Source organism: Musca domestica, unplaced genomic scaffold, assembly GCF_030504385.1.
Source record: "Musca domestica strain aabys unplaced genomic scaffold, Musca_domestica.polishedcontigs.V.1.1 29, whole genome shotgun sequence".
Taxonomy (NCBI): domain Eukaryota; kingdom Metazoa; phylum Arthropoda; class Insecta; order Diptera; family Muscidae; genus Musca; species Musca domestica.
Genome location: NW_026712296.1, coordinates 5,079,758 through 5,103,404, shown reverse-complemented (window position 1 = coordinate 5,103,404; position 23,647 = coordinate 5,079,758). Strand labels below are relative to the sequence as shown.

The window sequence follows — 23,647 nt, the reverse complement described above, 5'->3', positions numbered from 1 at the left end:
TAAAGCCTTATTTATTTGAATTTTGCATACATAGTTACATACGTATTTAGAGTGCATATAAGACGTAAAGATTTACAGCACCGTTTTGAGAGAATTTTACAATTTTTTGGGTCCCATATTTCACAAATTTACAGCGAAGTGCAAATTTTTTCAGATATAAACAAGGTTTAACAGAGATTTATGACATTTTCTCATGGTACAGATTGAGTATAAAAAGATTTTAGATTTTATGAATTAGAAAATATTGATCCACTCCCTCGGTATCATCCCAATAAAGGAAAAATAAATATTTTGAATAATCAAGTCAAAATATATTTTATTATCAGACATAAGCTGAGGGTATGTATGTGTCGACCAAATCGACTGATATATTTTAACTTGTTAACCGTATTTTCAATAAAGGACGAAAACACAACTTTATTGACTCGCTCGCAATTTCGTTCAAAATAATTCTCTTAGAGGTGTGAACTTGCTGGGGGTACAGTTTAATGCGGGCTATAAAACTTGAAAGCTGTGAGAGCCGAACTTATTTATGTGTAAATACAGGGAGAGATAAAAAAACTGCAACAAAGTCAAACGCCATAATTTTCAAATTTTTCTTAATTTTATTGAATGAAAGCAAAAAATGTAGGAAATAGTATCAGATTTTAGCATAAGTTTAGATTTGTTCGAATTTGTCACCTTTATGTCACGAATTATGGCCTTCAAACGGTCAATGAAACCGTCACACGCTATCCGAATGTTGCACTGCGGTATTTTGATCCATTCCCGGCGAAGTGCTTGCTTGAGGTGATCGACACTTGGTATTTTTTAGTGCCAATCTTGCATTCCAAAATACTCCAGACACAATAGTCCAACGGATTGGTATCCGGAGATTTTGATAGCCATTGTGCGCTGGAAATGAAGCGAGGAACCTCATTTTGTAACAATTCTTGGGTGGCGCGTGCTGAGTGCGATGGTGCTGAGTCCTGTTGGAATGTCCAAGGTCTGCGGCCAAAATGTTTGCGTGACCAAGGCTTTAATACACCCTCCAGAATATTTTAGCGATAATATTCTGATGCCACGGTTGATTAATACGAGCGGAGAGCGACCATTCGGCTGTTATGGCGGCCCACAACATCACCATGACCGGCGCTTGAGTTCTGGTAGCCAACCGAAGGTGCACATTTTCAGCTGACCTCTTTGGCAAGTAAACTCGATCATTTTGTTTGTTTACAAACTGCTGGACAATGAATATTTTCTCAAATTCGGCAGTTCACCACTTTCGGACAAACGAAGCAACTCTTTACCTCTTTTTATTCATTTTTTTTTTTTGCTGTGTAAGTTCTTCCACTTTTTGGAATTTCAATGGCTTTTCAATATTTGCCGAATGGAATATTGCGATATGTTCAGCTCATGAACCATTTTTCGGCCACTGCGATGCGGGTTTCAATCAAGTCGCTTCTTTACTTTTCGAACCATTTCTGCTGATGTTGCTGTTTTCTTCCGTCAACTACCTTGACGTCGAACTACGCTACCAGTATCACGGTAACGAACGATGGTACGAGACACGAAAGATTTATTCATATTTAAATGGTGGAGTGCTCCAACGATAGCCACTTGTGGTTTTCCAGTCAAATATAAAGAAATCACACTATCACGCTTGAATTCCATCACGAATAACTTTTCTTCTGGAAAATTCTCAACAAAATGCTTTTGTACGCTTGTAAACAATATAATGAGCTGTCACTGGAATAATTTTTACAGCTGTCGGACGAGTGGTTTAGAAATGGCAACAGTCTGAATTTGGTTGCAGTTTTTCATCTCACCCTGTATAGCACCCTACAAATTGATATCGCCACCATTGATATTTTTCAAAAGCATAACTTCCCTACATTGCTTGCAACGCTGGGCCTCTTCGATTTAAATGAAAACAGCAAAAACTCAAAAGATTTTATCACTGCAAGTTTTTATAAGCAAACCTTGATAGATTGAAAAGATTTTACTGTCATCACATGACATTTTGTGGGAAATGTTATTGTAGGTGCGCGATCATATTTAAAATTGCTAACATTTTGCACATTTTCACTATTTGCCTCAATATTCCCAAGTTAGTAGTTCCATCTCAGTGAGAGACAGACTGAGGAAAACTAACAACAACCACAAAAAGGAAAATCATTGTTACTGATGTTTTCACGAACCGCTGTTTGCTTTGAAGCTTTCACTGCACAGATAACTGCAATTGTGGTTGTGAAGTGATTTTGATTTTGACTTTATTTAATCTGGTCCATATATCGTATTAAGCGGAATCAAATGCGCAACAAATCGAAATGAAATTGAAAGAAAAAAAAATATTTTGGTAAGGCATTGCCTGCAGCTATTGGCAATGAAAAGTTGAAATTATTTTTAATTTTGTTTTTCTCTTATATATGGTGATGACCTTGTGGGGTAATAATGACAATCTCTAGACGAGTCACGTTTTCCCAGAAGTGTTGATTGTAAAGTTTCGATATAAATTGTGTTTAATTAATATCCTCAATACTTTGGCGAAATGTCAAATGTATAAAAAACAAGTTAAAATGTATCAGTCGCTTTTACCGACAGATGTATACCCTCCGCAAAATATTACATTACTTAAATATATTTTGACTTATGTTATGATCATTCAAATTGTTAACCCTCTATGGAGTAGGTTCTGAGGGATAGGGGCAATATAAGTCCATATTCATCTCGGGTTTCTGGTCGGGATAAATATTTAGATATAGCAAGCTGTAAAAAATCGGGGACTTTTTCGCAAGTTATGACCGATAAAAGTACTGAAAATTGTGACCCATTGTGGGTGAGGTACCAGAAGGGTTTCGCGTATATATATCATCTTCACAATAGATCTTGTGTTAGCAAAAATGTTTGTGTATGTGAAATTTGAAGAGTGTTGGATGCTTATTTCGCTTTCTTTGAGCGTTTTGTTTGCCAAAATCTTGAACCCTATGTGGAGGAGGTATCAGAAGAAATGGTTCGATCTCGACTTGTGATAGTAATAATAATGGGATATGAGAAATAAGAAGCGAACCGAGTGCTTATTTCGGATTTAATGATCGTTTTGGTTATTCAAAACTTTGACTCTTTGTAGGGGAGGTACCAGAAGGAATAGTCCGATCCCTGTTATCTTTATAGCAGATCTTGTGTTGATGGAAATATTGAGATGTACCAAATCTGAATGGCATCGATGTTCATGGGTATTCAAAATGTTGACCCTTTGTGGGGGAGGTACCAGAAGGAGTAGACCGATATATTTTTATCTTCACATCTTCGTGATGTGTGCAATTTGGAGACAATCGGACATTTGCATCACATTTTATAAGAGTTATAATTCTACAAAAATTTAATCCTTTGTAGGGAAGGTACCTGTTGGAGTAGACCGATATTGTCCGTTTTCGCACCTGACCTAGCACTGATACAAATATTAGGATTTGCAAAGTTGGATTAACCTTTCGCCTTTTGTGCAGATTGTTTTCGTTTGGTTTTGGGTATTCAAAACGATGACCCTTTGTGGGGGAGGTACCAGACGGAATGGCCCGATCTCTACCATCTTTATAACAGATCTTGTGTTGAAGAAAATATTGAGACGTGCCAAGTCTGAATGGGATCGGGTGTTAAATTCGTGTTTTATGAGCTTCATAAATATTCAAAGTGTTGACCCTTTGTGGGGGAGGTACCCAAAGGATAGGACCGATATATTCCGCCTTCAAACCCGACCTTGGATTAATAAAAGTATTATGATGTGTGTAATTTGGAGACAATTGGGCACTTTCATCATGTATTATAAGAGTTATAATTACTCAAAATGTTAACCCTTTGTGCGGGAGGTACCTAATGAAGTGGACCGATACTGTCAATTTTCGCACCTGACCTAGGACTGATGCAAATATAAGGATTCGCAAAGTTGGAGCAAAATCGAATTATCCTTTCTTTTTCTGCACAGTAAATTACTTTCTTTGAAAATGTGGACATTTTGTGTGGGAGGTATCAAAAGGAGTGGACCAATATTGCCCATCTCCAAACTCGATCTAAGTTTGACAATAATATTACGATGTACCAAGTTTGGATCAAATCGGGTACTCGCTTCGAGGGTTATCGGGCGCACCAACCAGCTAGACGGACGAATGGACATCGCTAGATTGCCTCCAAATGTCCTGAAATGGATCCAAAGAGTCCTAGGGTATAAAACCGTTATTACGATGGGGCACGTTCTGGCCGTATCAAATGATATATACCCTCTCTAGCCAATATGGCTGAGGGTATAAAAAATTAATGGCTGCTGAGCATACAGTTTAAAAGTGGTTATACGGGGTTGTCCATATTCGACGGACCCATCTGGCAACGCCATAACTTTTGACAGAGATGTCACATCGCTTAGTGACATACCGCGTTTGAAGCGTCAGTCCAAGCAGATTTTTACCATGAACCAATACACGCCACGCGAGCGCTCTGAAATAGTTGAAATTTACATTCAACAGAAGAAGTCAATTGTGAAAACTCAACGTGCTTTTAAAACATTAAAAAATGTGAGAAGTGCGCCTTCTAAGAACACCATTAAGCCAGTGTTGAGAGGTCCCCAAGAACATTCCAAAAACGCCGTTCTCAGCAGTTGGGCATGGCTCGGTCCACTTTACAACGGATTATTCGCATTGATTTGCATTTGTTCCCGTACAAAATTTAATTGACGCAAAGAATGTTGCCTGCGGACAAGCCTCGTCGATTGGAATGGGCCCATGGGTCCGTCGAATATGGGCAACCCTGTAGCTCCCATATATAGGATTCCGATGTTAATATCCCATTCGATTTCAGTTATAACGTGACTAACAAAAATTCCATGTCCTGTAGACCCAATCCGAATTTTGTCTTTCTTTCTTTTTAAATGATGAGGCTATTCTACTCCCACCTACATCGTTTTAAAAAAACTTAACAGCTTAAAGCTTTTCCTAGAAAATGTTCCATCATATTTCACTTTCCACTCATACAATATAAAAGAAGGTGATTTGGGTGAACAGGAAAAACCAACACTTTTCAGATATCCTCATTAATTTTCCGCCCAGTAGCATGGATGGTAAGCCATGGCAAAGATACACAACTGCAACCTTAATTGCATATAACTACCAACTGTTTTTCACAAAGCATCAAAAATTGTTGGAAAAAAACTTTACACCAGCAACTGTTTACCCAGAGTACAGGTTTATCTCTAAGGTTACAAGTCAAATCATTAGGTTACAGCAACCAGCCAGCAACAGCAACATCGCTTCGTTGAAGATTCCAAACAATGTTTTTATAGCCACACCAAAACAAAAAGGTTCCAGTAACTAAACAATGGATTCTCTGTTGTCCTTGCTTTGTGTCAATGCGAGGAAAAATTATGGATACTGCCAAAACATGTCTTTGTTGTTGTTGTTGCTGTTGATTTCCCACAAAATGTCATTTACATTCAGTGTTTGATGTTTGTGTTATTGAAAATCCTGAAGTGAAACCCGAACTTTTGCTTTTTTGTTGTTTTCGCTTTCTCCCACTTTGTATTGAGAATCATGACGATCACCATTGAAATGAACATCACTTCATGTAATAAAATTTCAACATTGTTTCTATTTCGTATCGTATTTTTTTCCATGAGTCTCATTTGAATAACATCACCAAAAACAAGTTAAAAACTATCAGTTGGTTTTGCGATTATTCGATTATTTAAATATATTTTTACTTCTGTTATGACTATTCAAATTGTTGATCCTCTATAGAGTAGGTTTGGGAGGAATGGACCAATATTGTCCATTTCATATCGAACTTAAATCATATCGAAATGATATAAGTATTGCGACTTGCCAGATTTGGACTATATTGGTTACGTCCTTCTCATTATATGATATATGTGCAAATTTTTGGAAATTGCGTGAGGTAACAGATATAGTCGACGGATGTATTCCCTTTTTATACTTCATCTAATACAGATACAAATATTGGTACGTACAAATTTACAAGAAAGTCGAACATTTGTATCGAATTTTATGCAAAATAATAAATTCTATATTCAACTCAGGTTTCTGGCTCAGAAAATATTTATTTATAGCAAGTTGTAAGGAATCGCAGACTTGTTTCGAAAGTTATAACAGATAAAAGTATTTGAAAATTGTGACCCTTTGTTGGTGAGGTACCAGAAGGGGTTTGCAAATGTATATCATCTTCACAAGATATATTGTGTTAGCAAAAATATTTGTATGTGTGAAATTTGAAGAGAGTTGGATGCTTACTTCGCTTTCTGTGAGCGTTTTCATTTTCAAAATCTTGAATCCTGTGTGGGGGAAGTACTAAAAGAAATGGTCCGATCTCTACTATTTTTATAAAAGATCTTGTGGATGTTAATTTCGCGTTTTATAAGCTTCATGGATATTTACAATGTTGACTCTTTAAGGAGGAGGTACCAGAAGGAGTGGACCTATATATTCCATCTTCACACCAGACCTTGGGTTAATTAAAATATTGTGATGTGTGCAATTTGAAGACAATCGGACTCTTACATCACATTTTATAAGAGTTATAATTATTCCAAAAGTTGACAACTTGTGGAAGAGGTACTTGATGGGGTGAAGCAATATTGTCCGCTTTCGCACCTGACCTAGCATTGATGCAAATATTAAGATTCGCAAAATTAGAGCAAAATCGGATTATACTTTTTATATATGTGCAGACAAAATTTTTTTTGGATATTTCAGCATTTTGTGTGGGATGCACAAGAAGTAGTGGGCCGATATTGCCGATGGACCAAATCGGATACTCTTTCCCTTTGAGTGTTATCGTGCGCACCAGCCAGCCAGCCAGCCAGACATACGGACGGACACCTCTAGATCACCTCCAAATGTCCTGAAATGAATTTGGTCTAAAGAGACCTAGAGTCTGAAACCGTTATTTCGATACATTTGATACATTTTGCCCTTACCAAATGATATATACCCATAGCCATATGGCTGAGGGTATAAAAATTATTTAAAATTGCACACACACACAATGATCCTAATACGAAAATTTATAATTTCAACACTATTCCAACTCTCCAGACCGAGCAAGACGTATTTTCAAAAACTCTTAATTATCTAACTCCTGTTACCCTTATTTCAAAATTCATAACTTCACACTTACATCAAATTAAGTACCATTTTGTAGTTTTCATACACGTTATAGTACGATATCCAAAATTCACCACCCTATCTAAATTCTACACACAGTCGCAGTGATTCCTATACAAATGTTCACCACTCTAGCATGTTCCTATTTTCTGTAGCAAATTTAGTACATTTCATAAACGTCATGGTACACTGTTTCAAATTCGCCCTCTCATCGCATTCACAGTAATCCTAAATCCAAAATGTATAACTCCAGTTCTATTTCCACACCATTTTCCAAATTTAGTACCATTTAGTACCTCTTTATGTCAAACGCATACACAACATTCCATCTTTATCCATTCGCCCAAAGCTCAATTGTACCAAATATAGTACCATTTAGTACGGTTGCTCGCACTTAATACACATTTCCACAATCACCTCCTTATATAAACCCTACTGTCCACGAAATGATCATTCAATTTTGTGCAAACTTTGCAAATCACAATATTTGTATCAGTTCTAGATCAGGTGCGAAAATAAACAATATCGGTCCACTCATTACAGTAATTCTGCTAAGACAAGATCGGGTGTGAAGATAGAATATGTCGGTCCACTCCTTCTGGTACCTCCCCACAAAGGATCAAAATTTTTAAATAACTATGAAGCCTATAAAACGTGCAGTGAGCATCCGATTATTTTCATACTTGGCACATTCCACATATTTCTGTTAACACAACACACACTTGGCGTGAAGATGGAATATGTCGGTCCACTCCTTTTGGTACCTCCCCCACAAAGAGTAAACATTTTGAATAACCAAAACGCTTATAAGTACGTAGTAGGCATCCGATTTCCTTCAAATTTCACACATCCCAATATTTCTACTAACATGAGATCTGGTGTGAATATGATAAGTATCGGCCCACCCCTTCTGGTATCTCCACCAAAATAGGGCACAAAGGTCATAAAGGGCAAATCGGTTATATCGGTAGTAAAAATTGTACATTGCAATTCTAGAACAAAGCTATAATGTGTAACCTTTTTGGTAGAAATATTTTCAAAGGTTAAATTAACTTTTGCAAATACATATTTCCTAATGATATTCGAGGATTTTAGCCATAATTTAAAAAAAATTGTTTTTAATAATTTGTACAATAAAACATTTTACCACTAAATCAACTGTTCATATTGTAAGAATACCTTATTCATCGTTGTAATTTTTTCACTCAAATAAAAGTATTTCACTATCAAGTCTCATATTTAATATTTAACCCTACAACCCAACAATCTACCCACTCCCCAAACTTTCTAATTTACATTTGCCATTTTCCAAAAATATCTCACAGCGAACAAAATATGTACCAATAAATTACATTTATCTTACATTCAAATTATTTTAAAGTTACCTCCGAAAAGGTTGTTGTTGGGCAAAATTTATTAAATCAATAAAAACCCATTTTGCATTTGGGGAAAAGTCTAGTCTTTGCAGCTACTTCAGCAGCAACGTTTTACAAAATTATTTAAATAACTATGGCCAAATGCTTACCGCAAAAATGTAGTCCTACAATTTCCGCCTCGCAAGAAAATATAAATAAATTATAGTTTTGCCCTTAAGTACCAATGGCATTTATTTGATGACTTTAACCCACAACTTTCACTGCTTGTAATAAAATCGATGACAAATAAATCAAAAAAAATCAATTCAACTCAAAAGCAGATACGAAGGCACGAGACTCAAACTGTGTATTGAAAAGAGGTGGAGGTGGTATTGTTGGCCAATCTGTTATTCATTCAGAGCCAACGATCGAAGAGCTTTATTGAATACCAAACCGAACTGAAAACAAGTTAAATTCACAATAGCTAATGCCGTTCTTTGGGTAGATCTTCCATGTGAATATTAATAAAATATTCTTCTGTTATAAATGATAAATTTAGAAAAGTTATATTTTGTGAATAGTATAGTTGTAATTTTGAAATATCCGTTACAATATATTAACATAATAAAGTTTTTAAGCTTATAATAAATCCCAAAAATGAATATGGAATAGAATATATGACATATTTCTGTTTTTTTGGTATACCGTAGATAACAACAGCAACTAAAATTAATTTATAAAAATAATATCTGGAACATAGGAGCAACCGAATGTTCTATCACTTCAGCAAATCAATGCAAATTTGTATAGAGTTTTTTTATACCCAACAAAAATTTTGTTTGTGTTTGAGACGAATAACCCAATAAAAGTTGATGAAAACGAGCTGTTCTCTGTTTACATGTGGCTTAAAAAACTACAAAACAAGTAATAAATAACGTCGGCAAACGAAAAAAAAATATATTTTGGTGTCGATGTAGGACTTTAAACAACAAAAAAATTATAAAAAGTTAAAAAGTATCAGTCGGTTTTGCCGATAGATGTATACCCTCAGCCAATGCTCAATGATTTAAATATATTTTGACTACTGTTGTGAGTATTCAATTGTTTGTCCCTCTATGACTCAGGTTCTAAAGGAATGGGTCAATGCTGTCCATTTTGTATCGGACCTAAATAAATATGACATAAACATTGCGACGTGTTGGACTATATCGACTACTTCCTTCAATTTATATGAGATATGTGATAATTTTGAAAAAAGGTTGAAATGTGCGTGATGTACCAGATATAGTAGACCATAGTTTTCCATTTTCACGCTTCACCTTATACAGATAAAACAAGTAAGCAAAGGCTATAGTCGTGCGGGGCCGACCATGTGATACCCTACAACACTACAATATGTTAGAAACCCCCTTATGTCCATTCCATACATTTTGGAAGATTTCGCTTTTGGAATTATGTCACGGAGCACTGCCCAAATATTACCCTTAGCATTTAGACCAGGGACATCTGCCCAATATTTACGCACTCCGTCGAGCTGTTAGTTATTGTGGTCCATTTTACAGCTAAATATAATCCAATGGTCATCCAAAATTCTAGAATCCTTCCCTGTCCCTAACTCGCTTCTCAGGCGTGTCGATTGGCTTCAATTGTGTGATCAGGAGTTTTTTTCTGTTTTTGGTTAATTTGAGCACCGTAATATTTTGCGATCATCTCCATAAGCAAGAACCCACTCTGCATCTACGATATTTGGCTATATTCATCAATGAAATCAGCATAAAAATGCCAGAAGTTCGCCTTTTGTGTATTTCGGATATCGTCTGTAAGTAATGTTGGTATTTTTTTACACAAAAGTAGTGGTCCATTCTACCCGCTGTACTAAACTCTAATTTCGTGCAAGATTTCGTGTCATTTGGTTTATATTTGTGACCTTTATAACGGCTGCAAAATCAGAAACATTTTTAGTTTTTGGTCCAGTTTAACTCCTAAATATATTGCGACATCTTTGAAAAATATATACCTAACCCTTCTGAGCCTAACCCTACCCTTGTGAAAATTTTCGTGAGGATCGGACGATAATTGCAATCTGTATATAATAACCTCAACCTGTGTTGTAAGGTGAAAAAATATTACAAAATGTATACTTCGATATTATAAGTCAAATTGAAAAAATCGCGTGTGATAAAAATTATGAAAAATAAAAATAAAATAATAAAATGTCACAAAATACTACAAAATCTATAATAACACCATTATTGGCATCTTTTTGTGCGATTTTTTCAGATATAATACTTTTATGTCAAGAGGGCATTCTGAATTGACAAAATTTGTCAAAATCGGTCCAGCCATTCTTAAGATATAAGCATTCTAGCTGACATCCCCTTCCTTTGTATACATACATTTTATATATTTCGCTATATATATCCGATATATTTAATATCGGCATCTACGTAACGGTCAGAATTGACCTGTTCGTCTAAATATTACCCGATGACCATCAAAATTGAAAGACTTCTGCCCAGCCCTAAGCTCTAGTCCCGTGCTAACTTCCACGTAGATTGGTCTATAATTGCAACCTGTAGAGCAACTGCAAAATCAGGAAAATTTTCAGATTTTGGTCCATTTCAACCCCTAAATATTATGCGATTATCTCCAAAAGCAATAGGGTTCTATTCTGACCCAAACCCCACCTCCATTCTCCGTGAAGATCGGACCATAATTGCGACCTGTAGAGTGATTACAAATTAACATGGACACACGGACAGACGGACATACATAGCTAGATCGACTCAGCTCGGCGAGCTAGGAAGATCCATATATACTTTCCTATGTGGGAAACCAATATTTCGAGGTGTTACATAATTTTTGGCCCAATCAAACTTATAATATCCCCAACACATAGTGTTGTAGGGTATAAATATTGGTATGGGCAAGATTATTAGGAAACCGAACACTTATATCTAATTTTGTGCGAAACAAAAAATTTCATATTCATCTCAGGATTCTGGTTAATAGAAATATTTAGATATAGCAAGATGTAAGAAATCGCTGACTTTTTTCGAAAGTTATGACAGATAAATGTATAGAAAATTTAGAACCTTTGTAGGTGAGATACCAGAAGGGGTTCGCAAATATATATCATCTTCACAACAGATCTTATATTAGCAAAGGTGTTTGTATGTGGGAAATTTGAAAAGAGTTGGATGCCTATTTCTCTTTTTGTGAGCGTTTTGTTTTTCAAATCCTGATCGCTATGTGGGGGAGTTACCAGAAGAAATGGTCAGATCTCTACCATCTTTATAACAGATCTTGACGAAATTATTGAGATGTATGAAGTCTGAATGAAATCGGATGTTAATTTCGCGTTTTATGAGATTCATGGGTTTTTAAAATGTTGACCCTTTGTGGGGGAGGTGCCAGAAGGAGTGAACCGATATATTCCATATTCACAGCAGATTTTGTGTGAGTAAAAATAATGGGATGTGTGACATACGAAAAAAACCCGCACGCTTATTTCGGATTTTTTTTTTTTTTTTTTTTTTTTTTTTTATCTAAAGCTTTGGCCATTTGTGGGGGAGGTACCAGAAGGAATAGTCCGATCACTACCATCTTTGTAACAGATCTTGTGTTGACAGAAATATTTCGCGTTTTATGAGCTTCATGGATATTCAAAAAGTTGACTCTTTGTGGGGGAGGTACCAGAAGGAGTGGACCGATATATTCTATCTTCACACCAGACCATGGGTTAATAAAAATATTGTGATGTTTGTAACTCAAAGACAATCGGACCCTTACATCACATTTTTCAAAATGTTCACCCCTTTTGGGGGAGACACTAGATGCAGTGGACCGATATTATCCATTTTCTCACCTGATCTAGAACTTATTCAAACATTAGGATTTGCAAAATCGGATTATTCTTTCTCTTTCAGTGCAGTACAATATTTTTATTGAAAATGTCGATCTTTTGTGTGGGAGGTAGCAGAAGGAGTGAACCGATATTGCCCATCTCCGAACTCGATTTAAGTTTGATAGTGGGTTTAATAATGATATTACGATAATGATATTACGATGTACGAAGTTTGGACAAAATCGCACACTCCCTTCGAGAGTTTTCGTGCGCACCAGCCAGCAGTTTTGTAGCCATATGACTGAGGATATAAAAACAGACGTTATTATTCCTCCTTTTACATAATTCTCGTAAACCTTAAACAAATATTTTCCAAATACCTACGATTTCCAAAAACATAAAAAAGTGAAGTCGGTGTTTTACGAAAAAGGCCACAAAGCCATCACAAGGTTACTTCTGACCTTTACATTGATGTTAACATCCAACAAATCGGATATATAGCAAAATATATGCGATATATATGTCTATCAAAGAAGATATGCTTGAAAGATCTCTTATATGTCGAGAACGGCTGAACTGATTTCGACAGTTCTCATTAATTCAGAATGGCCTCTTGGCAGGAAATAAAAAACGTCTAAAAAAATCGCATAAAATATCTCTCTAAAGATGAAAATATTGATTTTGTAACATTTTTCATATTTTTTCAATTTTGTCATATTTTCATTTTGAATTAAACATTTGGTAATATTTCTACAGCTAACAAAACTAAGTAGTTAGGATATCAGGATATCATATACAGATCGCATTTATGGCCCGATCCTTACGAAATTTTGCATGGGGATAAGATGAGGGTCAGAATAGAAGCCTACTCTTTTTGGAGATGATCGCCATATATTTAGGGGTTGAAATGGACCAAAAAACTGCAAAATTGTCGGTAGGTCGTAATTATCGCCCGATCCTCGCGCACAGTTGAATGGGGGCTACCGCACATTGCAAAAGTCAAGCAGTTTCGGGTGGCCATCCAAAAATATTCAATGTGTGAAATAGTTTGCCAACTTTTGTACTTCTGACTATTTCGTTAACGCTGATTTCGTTGAAGATTATAGTCAAATGTCTGTATCTCATATAGATGCGTTTTAGTCAAAAACCAATAATAAATGTTAATCTTTTGCCACTTCTGAGATATTATAGGTCTTTGGGAAATATTGTTTCCAGATCTAGGAAGACCATTTACGTGCAACATCTACCAATAAATTGGAAATGAGCAAATTAGTTTCAGTTGCTATTATTCGAAAATTAGAGAACGAAACCTAATGGTTTTCTTTTATTATTTGTCACAATATCTTGTGGAATTCTGTCGAGTATTTCGCCTAATAAACTGTATGGTTTATTATAGTGTTGTAGGGTATTCAACGGACGGCCCCGCTCGACTGTAGTCTTTGCTTACTTGTTTTTAATATAACCCTTCTCCAAGTGATATCATGCAATCTATTGCAAACTATAACTGCTTTAAAGCCAAATGTTGATAGGTGGTATGATCTAATTCAAATAAATTCTTTTGACTCATATAAGTAAAACCCCAGATATTTGGAATTTTTAAAATTTGGCGACATTTTTCATTTTTGCAAGTTCCTTCCAGCTGGTGGAGCATACTGAAATTTCGGCTCGGCTGAACTTAGTTACTGTTTTACTTGTTGTTATTTGGTATAACCGCTACAGATTATCTCCAAAAGTTTCTTCATTTTTGGGTGTGAATTAAAATGAATTTTTAAACCCAAAAGGCAATGTAGAAAAAGATGAATTATTATTATTATTTTTTGCAATTACTATAATAAACCTTTTTTTTGTAAAGATATTACCTAATACTAAAAGATTGCAAAACTTATCAATTTCTGAATACAAAAATTCCACATGACGAGTTATTTGTTTAGCAGCGCTTTGTACTTTCTCTCCACTTTCATTTGAGACACATTCAACTCGTTAGACTTGATGTCTCACGCATTTTTATTTATATGCCGTCTTGGCCATCATTTTTGTTGTTGTTTTAAGTTTTTTTGGTAAAACTGTCCACATGTTTACCAGTTTTATAATGTTTATTTTTTATTTATCATTTTAAACTTAATTGCCTACATTCGCCTTACCATGGGTGAGCACCTATTGGATTTGGAATCAAAACTAAAAATCAAAAACAAATCAAAGTATTGCGAGTTAATTTTTGATGAATTTAACACAAAATTTATTTTCAAACCAAATAATGTTTCACTTTTAACCGAAGCTAGTTTGTTTTTATTTTAAAAAAGAGAGTATTTACAATATTATATTTCTTAGAAAGAAACACACAAGCATATAAAAACCACTAAAACTCAAAAACAAATCTGATGGCCGTTTAAGTAGGTTTTTGGTTCCCAAATAAAAAAAAATCACACAGCTCGGCTGTAACCTAATTTAGACAAAAGTACACCCAAACACAAAAAAAGAGTATTTAACACCGGTTTAATTCTTTAATACTCCATTGTCTACAACATAATATTTCGTCTTTCTTAATGAATTGTTTATATTGGGTTATAAAAAAAGATATACACGAAAATTGGGAAATGTGTTGTATTTTGATTAGTTGATGGGCTCAAGAAAAAGGATAATTTTCTTCAAAAATTACCTAGACCAAGTAAAACCTAGAACAGAATCACCATTCAAGGTGGTTTTGTATTGACCCCCAGCGTTGTGGTCATTCGCTCTGTTGTTTTGTTTTGTTTGTGGTTCATGTGTGACACAAAACAACAATCAAAATTTGATTCTTTTTAGGTTTAAGTTCTTATTTGCAAATGTTTAGAACAGTTGTTATAGAAATTGTAAAAAATACCTTTCTGACTATTTTTGCAAATTTTTGAATGAAAACAAGTAAAAAAGCAGTAATTTCGGCCGGGCCCGAACTTGGAAGACCTCCACGATTTGCAACGAATTTGGAATTTTATAAAAATTAATATCCGTTAAAATCTTAAAAATACCGAATATAGGCGTTATATTGGGAGGCTATACGAAGACGTTGGCCTGTATACGCAATTGTTTGTCAAACCCATTACGAACTTTAAATACCAAATTTGTAACAACTCCGGTGTATAATGTCCTTAAAGTCATCAAAATACCGAATATCGGGGGGTACCGTTATATGGGGGCCATACGATATCGTAAACCGATGTAGCTCATCTTTGAACTTGACCTGCTTGCACACAAAAGACTGATCTCTGCCAAATTTTAGCTTCCTATCTTAATTCGTTTTGACTCTAGCGTGATTAAAACATATGGACAGACGGACGGACGGACAGGACTAAATCGTCTTAGAAAATAAACCTTGGGAAGGATTTTTTTTTTCAATTTTTGTATTTAAAAGTTGTAATGGGTACTACAGTCTATGACAAAAAATTCGTATGCAGGTCCAAGTCTTCGTGTAGCCCCCATACAATGGTACCTCCCAATATTCGGTATTTTGAAGATTTTAACAACATTATTCATCGGATTTGTGTCAAACTTTGTAAGATCCCTCGAAATGGTGGAGGGTATTTAAAGTTCGGCTCGACAGAACTTACCGGCTTTTTACTTGTTTTTTTCTTTTTATTCTAACGTTCTAGAATACCATGGTACAATATGGAGGTAGAACAATTTCGTAAAACTCTACTACCCTGAGGCTATGCCCTCTTCCTGCCAGAATCATTCAAAATTATACGAAACAAGTTGTTTTCATTCTGTTCATGTTTTCCTCATTTGTCACTTCCCATTCATATGGGTACAAAACTGTGAAACCCTTTGATAGATTAATTAATGCACCTGCATTTTGCATGTAGACTAAATAACCTGGCCACAATAAAAAATAAGAACTTGTAAGTTCAGTCTCTAAAACATGACAGTCTTTCAGGAAATTATACTGATTGATTGCACCTCGGACTTAGTAGAACAAAGTTAAAAACTCAACAGGGATTACAGATTTGTTAATTATCAGCAATACGAATTATTCAGCTGGCTGTGCATTACTCTTCACATAAATTATTCAAAAACTCACGCAAAGAAAACAGAACATTGCTTCTGTTAAAAATGTATATCACGAATTTTATAACCCCATACCATAGATTTTACCACTTCGACTTTCCACTGTATTTGTGTTTATTTGTTACCCACTTTGTTTTCTATTCTGCAAATAGACATGTTAATAATTTTGTTAACATAAACAATAACAGTAACTTGGTTTAGTACTTTGACATTCGTACTAATTCTTTTCAATTGTTTTGTTCTTAGCCATAACCGTGGATATATGACCTACATTGGGGCTAACATTTACGTTGCGAGCAGTCAACACCCTTTTTAACACTCATATCAAAAAGAGAGCGAAAGAGAGAAGAAGATATCATATTGTATGCAGTGCACCACAGGCGGAATGAGTATAAAAACAATATAATTAAAAAACCGCTTATGTTTTTATTCCGACATATCTGAGAACACATGTTCACAAAAATTGAAAATTGGCATAACCGAAAATTTTTGACCAAGGGAAAAGCTATAAAATAATACCTAAAGGCATGTTTACGTTAGAGTTTTTTTTCGGGCTAACCTTCTTTATGAAGATTTATTTGAGGTATATGCAATGGAATTGCCAATTTAAATCGACTTGGTTTTCTAAATACCTTACAACGTAAAGGAAGAAGTTGGAGTTCATTTCGAATCGTCGTAACATTAATTACATTGCCGAAATTTTTAATAAATAAAACATTTGAATTAAAGGATCTGAAAGCCATACTCAGCCCTCCTCCTAAATATATATTCATACTGCAATGAAACTTTTTGCAATACGAACAAAAAAAAAATACCTTGCACAAGTCTGTTGTAAAAACAAACAATCTAAGAAACGAACTCAAAATAATGGTCTTAACAAAAGACACATTGAGGTGATGCCCGAATTGTTATTATTCCATCAATTTTAATTTGCATTCAATCAAATGCCATAGAATGTGATACGTTGTTATTTATGCAAAGATGTACGAAGATGGACACTTTGATGCAAAATAATGTGGGTAATAATTATACCCTACAACACTATGTGTTGGGGGTATTATAAGTTTGATTGGGCCAGAATTTATGTAACACCTCGAAATATTGATTTCCCATATAGGAAAGTATATATGGATCTTCCTAGCTCGCAGAGCTGAGTCGATCTAGCTATGTATGTCCGTCTGTCCGTCTGTCCGTCTGTCCATGTTAATTTGTAATCACTCTACAGGTCGCAATTATGGCCCGATCTTCACGAAATTTAAAATGTAGGTGGGGTTAATGTCAGAATAGAACCCTATTTCTTTTGGAGATGATCGCCAAATGTTTAGGGGTTGAAATGGACCAAATACTGAAAAAATTTCGGATTTTGCAGTAGCTGTACAGGTCGCAATTATAGACCAATCGACGCGGAATTTCGCATGTAGCTAGAGTTTAGGGCGGGGAAGAAGCCTACCAATTTGGGTGATCATCGGATAATATTTAGCGGCTAAAATAGACCATATCTTTTTTGTTGAAAAAATTCAACATTTTTCATTAAACCGCGAATATTTTAAATCCCGGCGAAATCACAAAGCCATCATAAGGGTACTTCTGATCTTTACATTGATGTTAAGATCCAACAAATCGAATATATAGCAAAATATGTGCGATATATATGTCTATCAAAGAAGATACGCTTGAAAGATCTATTTTATGTCGAGAACGGCTGAACTGATGTCGACAGTTCTCATTAATTTAGAATGGCCTCTTGGCAGAAAAGAAAAAACGCCTAAAAAATCGCATAAAAATATCTCTCTAAAGATGAAAATATTGATTTTGTAAAATTTTCTCATATTTTTTTCAATTTTGTCATATTTTTGGCATATTTTCATTTTGAATTAAACATTTGGTAATATTTCTACAGCTAACAAAACTAAGTAGTTAGGATATCAGGATATCATATACAGATCGCATTTATGGCCCGATCCTTACGAAATTTTGCATGGGGATAAGATGAGGGTCAGAATAGAAGCCTACTCTTTTTGGAGATGATCGCCATATATTTAGGGGTTGAAATGGACCAAAAACTGCAAAATTGTCAGCAGGTCGTAATTATCGCCCGGTCCTCACGCACATTTGAATGGGGGTTACCGGACATTGCAAAAGCCAAGCAGTTTTAGATGGCCATCCAAAAAAATTCAATGTGTGAAGGAGTTTGCCAACTTTTATAGACAAAATACGAAAATGTCCATTCTAGTGACTTTTTGGAGAATTCACAAATACAGGAAAGACGCACTTCTGACTATTTCGTTAACGCTGATTTCGTTGAAGAATATAGTCAAATCGCTGTATCTCATATAGGTGTGTTTCAGTCAAAAACCAATAATAAATGTTAATCTTTTGCCACTTCTCAGAGATTATGGGTCTTTGGGAAATATTGGTTCCAGATCTAGGAAGACCATTTAGGTGCAACATTTACCAATAAATTGGAAATGAGCAAATTAGTTTAAGTTGGTATTATTCGAAAATTAGAGAACGAAACCTGATGGTTTTCTTTTATTATTTGTCACAATATCTTGTGGAATTCTTTCGAGTATCTCGCCTATATAAACTGTATCGTTTATTGTAGTGTTGTAGGGTATTCAACGGTCGGCCCCGCTCGACTGTAGCCTTTGCTTACTTGTATTTTTATAGGTTTGCTCTAACAGCAGAGTAAAAGAAAAAAATTGATTGGATAGAGGTTCACTTGGAAATAATCAATACAAAATTTGTAGTAACAATATTGGCTGTATCTGTCAACGTTTTCAGCAAGATTTACTCAGAAAATTCTTTTTTTTCATCGAAGGGAAATATGGCGACTTTCAATAAAAAAATTGCAGAAAATTATTAAGTCTCATATGACAAATTCGAGTTATTGGCACTGCATTACCATACCACCTAAGAGCAACAATCGGTTTCTGTAAAAAATCTATTCCTGAGTAAACTATTGCAAAAACTGCTTTAAAATCTGTAAAGAAAGGGCAAAGGCCGCTGTCGACTATATTTTGCAATACACTACCGTGCATATTTAATGTAGCTAACATTTACATTAAGAATTTAGCGAATTTACCATTTTTGTTTTGTGGTTAGGATTTAAATCAGAGCACAGATTTCCTCGTTTTCACTAGGGAGTGAATCTTGCTCGCGAGCGGCATTGCTCGAAGAGTGTTGTCGTATAAGGAGACTACTCTGCGCTATTGTTTTGTGTGGGAACGCCCCAGGTCACTCCAGTTTAGAATGGGAGTGGAATCGCTTGAAATAGAGTGAGAGTGTGCTCTAAGAGGGAAAACGAATGAAAAACAAGTAAAAAAGCAGATAAGCTCTGCCGGGCCGAACTATTAATACCCTCCACAATTTGGAAGGAATTTGAAAATTTTCCAAAAAAAAATCCATCGAAAAATCGCCTAAATGAAATCCCCCCCCCCCACCAAAAAAAAGGGGGCTACACCAAGACATCGATCTGCAAAAGGAATTTTTTTGTCATAGGCTGCAGTACCCATTACGAACTTTAAATACGAAATTTGAAACAATTCGGTCCATAATGGCTCTAAAATTATAAAAATACCGAATATTGGGAGGTACTGTTATATGGGGGCTATACAAACGCGTGGATCCACATGGCCCATTTACGAACTTAACCTGCCTACTGCCAAAATAATCATCAAAGATGTAAGCAAAGGCTATAGAAGTGCGGGGCCGACTAAGTGATACCCTAAAACACTACATATGTTGGAAGCCCCTTATGTCTTAATCCATTTTGGAAGATGTCGTTTTTAAAAGTATGTCATAGAGCGTTGGCCGGATATTACCTTTAGCTTTTTGACCGGGGGCATTTGGCCAATATTTACGCACTCCGTCATGTTGTTATTTTTTCAAATCAATTTCACACGAAAGTTGTGCTCTATGCTAGACCTTGACTCTCTTCTCATGCAAAATTCCGTTTCGATTAGGTTTCAATTATAACTTAGAGAGCGACTATTTTAATGGTTCATTTTAACGCCTAAATATACATCTTCAAAAACAATAAGCTTTAATTCTGACCCTAGCCAAATAATATTCATTTTTATTGTCATATTTTTACGCGATTTTCTTAGATATTATCCTTTTCCGGCAAGAGACCATTCCGAACTGATCAGAATTGTGAAAATCAGTCCAGCGGTTCTTGACTTTTAAGCGGAAGAAGTAAGATCTATTTCTTTTACATATATATCGTACCTATTTTGCTATATATCCGATTCTTGGCTATCAGCATCACTGTAATAGTCAGAAGTGACCGGTTTAGTGGAAATTTTCGTATTTGTTGACACAAAAAATTATAGTTTATTTTACCCGCTAAATATTGACCGATGACCGTCCAAAATCTCTAAAGCTCTATGTCAAATAATGTGGGTGTCGTGATTTTAACATACAGACGGACACTGTTAAAACGACTTCGAATTTTATGCTGATTGGGAATATATATACTTTATGGAATCTACCACGAATATTTAGGGACGGAACGGAATGACAAAGTTACCCTCTATTTCAAGGTGTAGAGTATAATAAATCATGGTCCATTTTCTTTCAAATTCAAGTCGATTGATGAATTCAAGTCGCAGTAGACCTATTGCGAACTTTAAATTTCAAATTTAAAACATTTCCGGTGAAAATTTTGACACAAATCATCAAAATACCGAATATCTGGAGGTACAGAGATATTAGGACTATACCAAAACTTAGATCTTTATTGACAGTTCCTTGAAAGATGTTTCTTATATAATGGGTATGAATTCGGGTTAAAATTGTGACTAAACATAAAAAACTTATATCTGTCGGTACAGTAATATGGGGACTATACCATAACGTCGACCTATATATTCCATTTTCAATAAGAAAAGATGCAAACACACAGCAGAGTAAAATTTGATCAACCTACTTCATTTCGTTCGGAAGCAAGAGTGATATCCGCAAACGGACAGACATCGACAAGAACTAAGTGTCAAATGAGGGTATAAATTTGTCAAAACCTCGACTTAATTTTTTTACCCTCCACCATATATAGTACGGAGGGTATATTAAGTTCGACATTCCGTTTATAACTCATCGAAATAATAATTTTAAACCCAACAAAGTATATACATTCTTGATCAGCGAAAAGTTCTAAGATGATTTAGCACAGTCAGTCTCTCCGTCTGTTGATATCCTATATCCCCCATATAACCGTACCTCTCTATATTCTGTATTTTGCTGATTTCAGCGACATTATTAACTAGAATTGTATAAACGTAGTATTTTCAGTTCGATATGGGAACTACAACCTGTAACAGAAAATTGCCTACAGGTCCAGGTGTTCGTATAGCCCCTATATTCGGTATTTTGATGATTTTAGCGAAATTATTCACAACAATTGTTCCAAATTTCCTTTTTGAAGTTCTTAATGGCTAATACAGTCTGTGACAGAAACTTGGCTATGCAGGTGCACGACGTCGTATAGACCCCAAAATAGCAATAACTCCCTGTATTCAGTATATTTAAGATTTTAACAGAATTTTTTACGAATACGTTTTTTTTTTTTTTTTTTTTTTTGAATTTTCTAAGTTTTTTCCAAAGCTGGCCCGACCGTACTCACTGCTTTTTAACATGTTTTTTTTAAAACATGTATTTCGAAAATTACATAGGAAATGATAAACCATCTATAGGCACAATTACTTGGAGTTTCAAAAATATAACACATTCCATTTATGTTTTGCATAAAAGAAACCTCATCAGAGAGTTTAAAACTTGTCTCCTGCACTGCATCAGAAACATGTTCAATTATCTCCCTACTTCTGGCCGTTTGATGAAAACGCGGAGTTTTATGCGTCTTGGGAATTTGCATGCATAACTTTGATATAACTTGTTTCCAATTTACAGAAAATAGACAAACAAAAAAAAACAAAAAGTAAAAGTTTGGATATTTCGAGAAATACATATCCAACTAAACATGGTCAAGCCAGATGACCACATGCTCATCCATATAAATTGTAATAAAATCGTTACAACAATAACAAGATATCAATACAAGCTTTGAAGAAAACCAATAATACAAGTTGCCAGACTTACCATTTCTTTGGTGTCCATTAATACTTCGTGTCGTTGCGGGTACTGCACTCCAACTGTAGACATTTGTCATTAAAGCCATGACCAGCAAAAGTAAACTCATGCTGTAATATCGATCCATTGCACGGATCCACAGAGACCAATTCTAGTTGATGTTCTTGATTATTGATAAAAAAAAAACTGGCACTCACACACACAAACCCACACTTCAACAACAGACCGTTATTTTAATTGTCATCGATATGTTCGTTTATTTACTGTTTAGATGCTCTTGCATTTATGGTAATGCCATTTTCCAGTTTGGAGCTGTTAGCGGTTCTTTGTCGTCTTTACATCATTATCATAATTTTGGGTTACAAAATCAAATTTATAGTTTTCTTCCGTTGCAGCAACCGTTTTATGAGTAATTCTTCTTCGACTTCTTTCTGCTTTTTTGTTTATAAAGCAATTTTTTTTTTCAAATTTACCAACACACACAGTTTCACTCAATTCATTAATGAACAAAAGATGCGCATGTGCCTGGCGTTACACATTTGATTTCATCACACTTTTCTACACACAGATGCACCGAAGAAGCACCAACAGACTTAGTTAAATGAATGGAGAACTAATGAAAAACCATCCGCACTCTACCAAGTTCAAGGTAATATTAAGCCATGACTAGCATACCAAAGAAGTTTTATACCGGCTGTCATCTTAGCCCAGCGCCATACATTCAACCTCGGCGTTAAGAGTGGTTTTGTCTTTAAATGAAAGAGAAAAGCGGTTTTAAGAGAGAATAACAGCAACAAGTTCACCAAAGTTTGGAGAGACAACAATTACACACACTTACCACCAACACTTCATGGAAATCGGTTAGAGAGTTTGTTTGAACGACCACATGGTGGGAGCTAGCTATTTTGGCCATGACTCTTAACCGGTGAGTAGTTATGTGGCAACGCAGTGCTAATTGTTTGTGGCCAAACCACAAAATGCACAAAGCGCAATTGCCCACTGCCACATAAAGGACTTGTTCACTGTCACCAAAAATGGTAAAATATTTGAAATTTGCAAGTTTGTATCTTCAGACTTTTCACGTGTGTTTCTCCATTCACATATAGTATTTTAATGAAATATATCTTAGTTATAAAACCAAACTAAACAATTTTTAAATGATCCAATTTAAG

General features: G+C 35.2%; 1 protein-coding gene across 3 annotated transcripts in view; it reads right to left on the bottom strand.

Moving 5' to 3' along the window:
* The window catches only part of LOC101888984 (DNA ligase 1), a 39,966-nt gene extending 16,895 nt beyond the window's left edge, over positions 1-23,071 (bottom strand). For 2 of the 3 annotated variants that reach the window (XM_020039985.2, XM_011297964.3), the window contains exon 1: positions 22,485-23,071. In XM_020039985.2, the coding sequence (XP_019895544.1) occupies positions 22,485-22,602 (118 nt within the window). In that variant the 5' untranslated portion in view covers positions 22,603-23,071. The remainder of the gene's footprint in view (positions 1-22,484) is intronic. The other variant, XM_005176741.4, reaches the window with a different exon arrangement.
* Positions 23,072-23,647: the final 576 nt, after the last annotated feature.